The following is a 10,000-nucleotide window of genomic DNA, read 5'->3' as shown; positions in this document are numbered from 1 at the left end:
GTCAGGATGGCAGGAGGAGGAGTTTGTGGGTCTCAGGATGGCAGGAGGAGGAGCTTGTGGGTCTCAGGATGGCAGGAGGAGGAGCTTGTGGGTGTCAGGATGGCAGGAGGAGGAGCTTGTGGGTGTCAGGATGGCAGGAGGAGGAGCTTGTGGGTGGCATTAATGGGAGGAGTGAATAAACCAGAGCAGAACAAACCTCCTCACCAGCATGAACAAAAGAAGCACGTGTTAGAAGATGGCTGAGGAGCTGTGTTCCACTCGCCGGGTTACTGAAGGGAGTAACGTTTCACAGTGTTCTTTGGTAGTTTGAGTTTCTTCAGTTTGCAGTTTAAATGAAGAAAAATAAAGTTGTAAATAGTCTGGAGTTTTGCATTCATAGGTTAATGGCAGCTTTATGAGGCTTTACAAATGTTGTAATTTATAACGTGGTTACTTCACCATACAGAAATGTGATTACAGGTATGACGCTGATGAACGAGAACAGACTCCACACGGAGCGTTAGCGCTCCTCTTTACTGAGCTAATGAGTGTGATATTAGATTTCTCACGAAGCTGCTCTGGCTGTTGTTGTGATGAGACATGTTTTATCGTTTCAAGAAGTGCTGTGAACCTGGCTGTGTTAAAGCTGAACGAGCAGGGCCTGCTGGACAAGCTGAAAAACAAGTGGTGGTACGACAAGGGGGAGTGTGGCAGCGGGGGAGGGGACTCCAAGGTCAGCCAACAAACAAACAAACAAACAAACAAACAAATTAACAAGGCTGGAGAGAGTAATCGGCAAGGCTGTGACCTCTGACCCCAGCAACAGTAACCATGCTAGCAGGCGACAATAACAGCCTGTTGTTGTTGTTGTTGTTATTATTATTATTATTGAGTAGATAGAGATCACAGTGAACCCTTTAATTAGCAAGGATAGAGAGCAGTGATTAGCGTGTAGCGTGTAGCATGTAGCGTGTGCTTGGCATGTAGTTAGCGTGTTGCCGTGTAGTTGTGAAAGGTGGTGTAAGAGTTTTTCAGCTGCTTTTTATGTCTCCATGGCAACAAGGGGAAGTTTATTATTAATTATTTCAGAATGATTGATTTAATATTAATGTGTGTGTGCTGAAGCTGCCACTCAATGCTGTCCACTATTGGTGTGAAAGGTCAAAGGTCAGGGGTGAAGGTCAGGGACAGCAGGGCGAACAGTGAAGTCTTGAGAGGACGAAGCATCACAGGCACCCGTGAGAAGTCTAATGAAGAATTTCCCACAATCCCTCACTCAGTCACATGACATTGAGGTTCATTTCTGATTCTTACGCGTCCTCATCGACTTCCCCCACTGAGCCTGGAGGTGTGTCTGTGTGTGTGTGTGTGTGTGTGTGTGTGCGTGTGTGTGTGTGTGTGTGTGTGTGTGTGCGTGTGTGTGTGTGCGCGTGTGTGCGTGTGTGTGCGTGTGTGTGTGTCCTACAAAAATGTCCCAATTGCCAGAGTTTCTGTGTAGTTAGTAAAATGTCGACTAAAACGTCGCAAAAAACTTTTAGGACACAGCCATTGAGGCACTCGCTCCTGTTTTACACGTCAGCTGCCATTTTGAAAAGTGCAGCAGTGCATTCTGGGTAAGTGGAACCCTACAGCAGGGCTGTCAACTAACAAACCTGACTCGAGCTGTACAGTAGTGATCAAGGGGAAGTGGACGAGGGCGCATTAAAGCCAGGAATGAAACATAGGAAACTATTACAACACACACGCACACACACACACACACGCACACACACACACACACGCACACACACACACACGCCCTGCACTCAGCCACTCTCGTGCAGTGATGCAGCCTGTGTCTCGTCTCTGATTGGCTCTCATGATTCCACTCGTCTTTGATTGGTTCTCTGAATCCCCAAATCCAGTGGAGAATCCAATATGGCTGCCGGATCTGTGCGAAGAGCAGCTGAGCATGCTGGGTAAGAGGGTATGTAGTCCGTTATGACATCAGGACTGCATGTTTCTCATTTATTGACCTGCCTGTAGCCCTGCAATGCATGATGGGAGTAATTCAACTACATACAGCAAATATACTGCATGGAATAAAAAAAAACAAACATCAGAGAAATGTGTAAAAGATGAAACACAATTCTAATGTTAACGTTAACGCAGAGAGAAAATGACACACAATAAATCGCAGCTCTCCTACAGCGCCTCCTGTTTCACCTGAAAATGTTTTGAAGCATCGTACGGGTAAGAAACTAAATACTGTTCGTTCTTTCAGCTGTTGCTATGGAAACTAATAACATGTTATGTGTTGCCTAAACAGGTTGTTTGATTTGCAGTGACTTTGAAGCTACAGTGTGTTTGTTAGAGTTGTGATTTAAAGCAGCGGTGTGTATCTGTAACTTTGGGTGTTTTTGGAGACCCCTGTGGCAGAAATGTGTTACTGCGACTCCTCATTCTTCTCCTCAGTGTTACAGAAAAGTCACATTTAAAACTTTATTACGTACGTTAACGTGACACAAACCCAGCACTGAGTGACACATTCATCCTTTAGAGAAACTGTGAGAAAAGCAGCTAGCTGTAGTCATGATGAAAGTTTTTGACACATTCTCATGCTAAAGAAGAAGTTATTCAGTTATACGTCACAATATTAAACACGTGACGTGAAATAATCGTCACCTTCCTCATGTTGTATTTTGTTAAAGCTGAGTGTGGTGTATTTGCTGTTGTTGAATTACAAACCGTCGTCATTTAACAGAAAGGAAATAAACTGAGTCACTCAGCAGCCCTGTTTATGACATAATCAACGTCTTACCAACTAAACACACCCTACAGAAACATCGCATCATCACCCCGCGACAGGAAGTGCCTGCAAAACCGCAAGTGGAGATTTAGCGGCAAGGTTGCTAATCATGAGGCGCAGACAGACTTAGCGCACTTTCACATACGAAACCATGTAATGACAAATTACAAAATTTTCCATTTTAACTAAAGTTTCTGTTGTTTTTAAAATATTCAGAATCAGCATTACTGTATTTTCACTGCAGAGTTGCATTTATAGCATTTAGCTTCCTCAGTTAGCATGTGTTTTTAAGTGTGTCACTTTTGTGATTTAGCATTTAGCTCTTGAGTCTTTGTTGTTAGCATTACAGTTGTTAACATTTATCCTGTGCTGGTTGTCTTTGCATTTATCCTTCATCCTTCAACTTTTGTAGTTTATTTCTTGCATTTATCCTTTGTGGTTAATGTTTAGCAGATTTTGTTAGCGTTTAGCCTTTGCGGTTAGCGCTTCTGCTTGAAGATAATGGTTTCGTCTGTGAAAGTGTCTCTAAATTCACTGATCTCACTCATTGTGTAAGTTTATTTATTAGGGGTCCAAGCACCAAAAGGTCTGATTTACCTGGCCTTGGCCGTGCACAACTTCCTGTTTTGGTGGAATTAACGATGTTGTTTTATTTTAACTCCATTTGCATCTCCAACACTGTCGCTTTACACCGAACCCACTGCGCGGCTCAGTATTGGTGCTTGGCCCCAGACATCGCTGTGTGGAGTTATATGTCTTGTGAAGTTTGTGTTGTGTTTCTGCCTGTAGGGTGTGTTTGAGTTTGTAACGCGTCCGGCCAGAACCCTCTCCTTCACTGAATGTTGGTTCCTGTCAGCTAATAAAGGGTTCTAGATCCAGAGGTTCTCATGAAAACGCTGCACTTTGTCCTGTAATAATAATAACAACGACAATCAGTGATGTTTATCTCTCCAGTTCTCTCAGTGTGTCTCCGCTGGAACAGTGAGTGCCGATTACTCAAAGCCTTTACAGTAGGTCCTGGTACTGTAGGTCAAAGGTCAAAGGTAATGCCAATGCTAGCCCTGCTTGCTTGCCAACATCCTGCTACTCTTTCTTTTTTCTTGCTCCTGATATTTATGCTTTGAGATAGTGCTTTGAGATATGATAGTGCACTATGTAGAGAACAGTTCAGAAAAATAATCTGTGTATTTAAAACCTTTATTATCGTCTCACTTGTCCTCAGTCGGGTCAGTGCCGGGTCAGTGCCGGGTCAGTGCCGGGTCAGTGCCGGGTCAGTGCCGGGTCAGTGCACGCAACATCACCACTACATTCGGCTTTAATTAAACAATTTAGTAGTTTAGCAACATTAGCTAATCTAGTCAGCTATTTAAATGTAGCTCTGAGCTAATGTAAAGAAGCTAATTAGTTAGCTAAAGCTAACGTTAATGTTGTTTCTCCAGTTTTTCTAGAAAAGTAGCTGATGTTAGGAAAATAATTTTTTGCTAACTTTTAAATAAACGGTTGTGGTGATGTCATGATCATGCATGTGATTGGCCGATCAAATCTAATTTAAGCTCCTGGACCTGCCGCAGTTCACTGTTTGGATGATGTTTGTTGCAATGCATTGTGGGAATCCAGAGGTTTACCAGATGTTCTTCACAAAGGTCTAAACAAAATGTTCCCAAATAGTGCACTATATTGTTCAGAGGGTCAAAGGTCACGGTAACACCAGTCTGCTTGCTGCCTCTTGTTCTCTCTCTCTCTCTCTCTCTCTCTCTCTCGCTGGATGAATGGAGAGCGGGAGGTTCGTTCAGTGTCACTTTACAGGTTTAAGGAGATGTTGAGTGTGGGTGTGATGAATTAACGGGCCACTGCTCTGGTGTTATTTATGTTATTTCCCTCGTGAAGAACTCCTGTAAACCTTGCAGTATTGAAACTCAGTGAACAAGGCATCTTAGACAAGCTGAAAAACAAGTGGTGGTACGATAAAGGGGAGTGTGGGACCAAGGACTCGGGCAGTAAGGTCAGTCCACCTCGACAAAAACAACAATAAACACGTCATTTATTCCATTTTACAGATTAGCATCAGATTTTATTATTATTTAAAGTTATTTTCGTATTTAATTTAAATATCGCAAAATACCTATTTTAGAGAGTTTCAGAAATTTAGAAGCTAAATATTTACAAATATTACTCTTTAGATTTTACTGTGTTTCAGTCAATAAACATTTATAATGTTATTGTCTTTTTTAGTAATTTAGTTGCTATGTATTTACAAACTTCAGCATCATAACCACTTTAATGTTTAATTTCATTTTTAATATTTTAAATCTAAATATTTCAGTATTTACATAATTTATTATCTTTTATCTAAGGAAATATTTTTGTAGCTCTTTCTATATTTATATTTGATGAAATTGAGTTATATACGTTTTATAGAGTTTTATAGAGTTTTATAGAGTTTTATAGAATTCAGCTCCACCCCTCTGACTCCACCCCTCTGACTCCACCCCTCTGACTCCACCCCACTGACTCCACCCCTCTGACCTCACCCCTCTGACTCCACCCCTCTGACCTCACCCCTCTGACTCCACCCCTCTGACTCCACCCCTCTGACTCCACCCCTCTGACCCCACCCCTCTGACCTCACCCCTCTGACCTCACCCCTCTGACTCCACCCCTCTGACTCCACCCCTCTGACCCCACCCCTCTGACCTCACCCCTCTGACCTCACCCCTCTGACCTCACCCCTCTGACTCCACCCCTCTGACCCCTCTGACTCCACCCCTCTGACTCCACCCCACTGACTCCACCCCTCTGACCTCACCCCTCTGACCTCACCCCTCTGACTCCACCCCTCTGACCTCACCCCTCTGACTCCACCCCTCTGACCTCACCCCTCTGACTCCACCCCTCTGACTCCACCCCTCTGACCCCACCCCTCTGACCTCACCCCTCTGACCTCACCCCTCTGACTCCACCCCTCTGACTCCACCCCTCTGACCCCACCCCTCTGACCTCACCCCTCTGACCTCACCCCTCTGACCTCACCCCTCTGACTCCACCCCTCTGACCCCTCTGACTCCACCCCTCTGACTCCACTCCTCCGACTCCACCCCTCTGACTCCACCCCTCTGACTCCACCCCTCTGACCTCACCCCACTGACTCCACCCCACTGACTCCACCCCACTGACTCCACCCCACTGACTCCATCCCTCTGACTCCACCCCTCTGACCCCTCTGACCCCTCTGATTCCACCCCACTGACTCCACCCCACTGACTCCATCCCTCTGACTCCACCCCTCTGACCTCACCCCTCTGACTCCACCCACTGACTCCACCCCACTGACTCCACCCGTCTGACCTCACCCCTCTGACTCCACCCCTCTGACTCCACCCACTGACTCCACCCCTGACTCCACCCCACTGACTCCACCCCTCTGACTGAAAACACCAGCACCAGTCACTGCTAAGGAGGCCTTTATAAAGATCCAATTATTCACAGCTCTAAAAGAAAAGGACCTCAGCACTGTTAATGTTTTATAAAGTGTGAGTGTGTGTGAGTGTGTGTGTCTGTGTGTGTCTGTGTGTGTGTGAGTGTGTGTGAGTGTGTGCGAGTGTGTGTCTGTGTGTGTCTGTGTGTGTCTGTGTGTGTGTCTGTGTGTGTGAGTGTGTGTGTGAGTGTGTGTGTGTAGTTCAGGCTTGTCTGTGTTGGAAATGTGAAGCTGTTCAGTAGAATCAGTGGATCATTTTGGTGTCCTGCAGTGAGTTTTGAGAGCTGTGAAGTTTGCAGCAGTAGTTCAGTGAGGGGAATAACATCCACCTTCATCACCACCTTCATCATCATCATCATCACCTTCATCATCTACATCTCCTTCCTCAACTTAATCATCATCATCTGCATCACCTTCATCATCATCATCACGATCATCATCACCTTCATCATCTACATTACCTTCATCAACTTCATCATCATCATCACCAGAATCACCTTCATCATCTGCATCACCTTCATCATCACCATCACCTTCATCATCATCATGATCATCATCATCACCATCATCACCTTTATCGCCTTCATCATCTACATCACCTTCATCACCCTCTTCTTCATCACCCTCCACTTCATCACCTTCATTATCTTCATAATATTCATCACCCTCATCACCTTCCACATCTTCATCACCTTCATCATCATCATCACTTTCATTATCTTCAGTACCTTCATCACTCTCCTCTTCATCTTCTTCATCACTTTCATCACTTTCATCACCCTCCTCTTTCTCATGCCATTGTGGAGAAACCCAACAACCAGGATCTTCTGAGAGCCGTGCTAATTAACGCTAACTCCTAATGGTTCAGTGTTGAGTCTGTGTGTGTGTGTGTGTGTGTGTGTGTGTGTGTGAGTGTGTGTGAGTGTGTGTGTGTGAGTGTGTGTGTGTGTGTGAGTGTGTGTGTGTGTGTGTGAGTGCGTGTGTGTGTGTGAGTCTGTGTGTGTGTGTGTGTGTGTGTGAGTGCGTGTGTGTGTGAGTGCGTGTGTGTGTGAGTCTGTGTGTGTGTGTGAGTGTGTGTGTGTGTGTGAGTGTGTGTGTGTGTGTGTGTGAGTCTGTGTGTGTGCGTGTGCGTGTGTGTGTGAGTCTGTGTGTGTGTGTGTGAGTGCGTGTGTGTGTGAGTGCGTGTGTGTGTGAGTCTGTGTGTGTGTGTGTGAGTGCGTGTGTGTGTGTGTGTGTGTGTGTGTGTGTGTGTGTGTGGCTAACCTGGGCCATTAAGTCAGAGATACTTAAAACACAGCCATCAGAACCAAATCAGATCTAATCCATGTTTTTTTTAGAGTCCAATCAGATGTTGCATTGCAAATCAGGCCGGTCTAATCTACACTCTCATCCTGATCAGATCTCTCCACTCGATCCAGACCTGCCAATCCAGATTAGATCTTTGAGTCCAATAAAATGTTCCAGTCCAAGTCCAATCAGATCATTACCAGGCTAAGTTAGAGTGACTAGTCCAATCCAGACAGGTGGAAGTCCAAATCAGACCTTGGAATATAAATCCAAACGTCTGGTTATTATATGAAATTCCATTTATAGTGCACATTATTCTGTCAGGTCTAATCCAACCCTTGACTCCAAATCAGACGTTTTAGTCACAATCAGTATCAGAACTCTACATCAGCCTTTCCAATTCTAGTGTAAATCAGACAGCAGTCCAGATCAGACCTTCAGGTCAGAATCTTCAAGCCCAATCAGACTGATCACTTGGGACTAGACCAGACACAAACCCGATCTACCATCTAATCTACATCTAACCCTCCAGGCCCTAATTAGACCTTACAGTTTCAAACAACAACTTTGGGTCCAATCAAGACTTCAGTCCAAACCTGGTGATCCAGTCCAATCAGCTTTTCCATTCCAAATCCAGTCCAATCAGTGATTACAGTTCCAGTCTTATTAACCAATCCAAATCCAATCTAACAGTCCAGATCAGACCCGGGCTAGATGAGACTTTGTAGTTATATTTTTCCACAGTACTCGATCAGAGACCACGTCTAGCCTTAAGGTCTAGATTAGATTTCAGTCCTGATCAGACTGCTGGGGGAAATTAAGGTGAAATTTGTGATTTAAGTATCTTTGGTGTAAATTTTCAGCTGCAGTCTACAAACACACTTCCTGTTTAACAGAATCTGTGCATTTCTACTTCCTGTGTGTGTGAAGGAGAAGATGGATACAGAAGCGTGTGAACGGCCGTCTGTATCCATGCATGTGTTCCTGTAAAGCACTGTATCTCCTCTTGAGTGTGTGTGTATGTGTGTGTGTGACGGGTGTGTGTGTGTGTGACGGGTGTGTGTGTGTGTGTGACGGGTGTGTGTGTGTGTGTGATGGGTGTGTGTGTGTGTGTGTGTGTGTGACGGGTGTGTGTGTGTTCTGCAGGATAAGACGAGTGCGCTGAGTCTCAGTAACGTGGCCGGTGTGTTTTATATCCTGGTCGGGGGTCTGGGACTCGCCATGACGGTGGCGCTAGTTGAGTTTTGCTACAAGTCTCGTCAGGAGACCAAACGTCTGCGACTGCTCAGTCCTGCTCAGAACTTTAAACACACTCCTCCGGCCGGCGCGCAGGGCTTCACCACCTACAGAGAGGGCTTCAACGTCTACGGCACCGAGAGCGTCAAGATATAGCGCTAGCCACGTGCGTATCGCTTCTCCGGGGTTAGCGCTTACATCTCTTAATCCTGATAAAGTGGAAAACGTAGAGTTTACTGATCGTGTCTCGAGTTCCGCTGTAACGTGATACACACAACCTCTATGATCTCATCACTGTTTCACTTCTTATTCGTTAATTTCCTGCTAAACATTTACAGATTATCTTCTGTAATTTTACATTTTTTACATGTACATATAATTTTACATTAACAATTTAAACTTTCGCATCTCTAAAGCAACTGAATTTTATTTCTGTCTTTTTTTTTTTTCCAGATGCAGGAGGTCCACGGGAGGTCAGATTCTCAGCGACTGGTTTCAACAGGACACACCCCTTTGAGTTTGGCCCCTCCCACTGCTTTAATCTCCTCCCCTTGGATCTGCTGTAACCATAGCAACTGCACTCAGATTCCGCAATATCTCTCGGTGCCTTAGAGGAAACACGTTAACTCAGAGCATTCAACAGAGCTTCCTCTCCGATCCACACTTCCTCCAAACTTCCTGTCCACGCCAGAGCACTTCCTGTTTACTCTCCGTCTGCTCATCTCCACCACAGAACTGTTTATTCAGTTTATTCTCACTCTGTATCAGTTCACTTCTTCTGCTGAGAGGTTCTTGTTGGTCTGCAGACTCCAGATCACTTCCTCTCCACACGGAGCTTCACTTCCTCTCCACACGGAGCTTCACTTCATCTCCACAAGGAGCTTCACTTCACTGCAGAACCTTCTAACCTCCAAACCCGAGGAGCTTTAATGGCGTAGAGCAGCGGTTCCTAGACTCGGGGTCGTGACCTCACGTAGAGTCTCTTGATTTACAAATGCGTTCCAGCTCACAATGTCCTCTTTTGTTTTATTTTACAGATTAATATTAGAAATATTGAAGAGAGATTTTGTGTGCTAATGTTTTGAAGCTGAGAGTCGCGTTCAGACAAACCGCTTTTAAATCAATAGGCTACGTATTATTTTAGTGTTTTCACTCTCCTGACTCGCTGCAGTAGCGTAAAAACAAACAAATTTTCCCATCCGTCTATTCCACTAGCTCTCAGCTGACTCAGTGCA

At 45.0% G+C, this 10,000-nt stretch overlaps 1 protein-coding gene across 5 annotated transcripts in view; it reads left to right on the top strand.

Annotated features, from left to right (window-relative positions):
- The window catches only part of gria3a (glutamate receptor, ionotropic, AMPA 3a), a 39,067-nt gene extending 29,073 nt beyond the window's left edge, over positions 1 to 9,994 (top strand). Inside the window, exons 14-16 of one of the 5 annotated variants that reach the window (XM_053230533.1) lie at positions 601 to 712; positions 8,676 to 8,931; positions 9,219 to 9,994. In XM_053230533.1, the coding sequence (XP_053086508.1) occupies positions 601 to 712; positions 8,676 to 8,921 (358 nt within the window). In that variant the 3' untranslated portion in view covers positions 8,922 to 8,931; positions 9,219 to 9,994. Of the gene's footprint in view, positions 1 to 597; positions 4,770 to 8,675; positions 8,952 to 9,218 lie in introns of those variants that run through there. The other 4 variants (XM_053230532.1, XM_053230531.1, XM_053230530.1 and 1 more) reach the window with 4 other exon arrangements.
- Positions 9,995 to 10,000: the final 6 nt, after the last annotated feature.

Source organism: Pangasianodon hypophthalmus, chromosome 27 (assembly GCF_027358585.1).
Source record: "Pangasianodon hypophthalmus isolate fPanHyp1 chromosome 27, fPanHyp1.pri, whole genome shotgun sequence".
In the NCBI taxonomy this organism is placed as follows: domain Eukaryota; kingdom Metazoa; phylum Chordata; class Actinopteri; order Siluriformes; family Pangasiidae; genus Pangasianodon; species Pangasianodon hypophthalmus.
The sequence above is the reverse complement of the archived record's forward strand: the minus strand, read 5'-3'. Positions and strand labels throughout refer to the sequence as shown.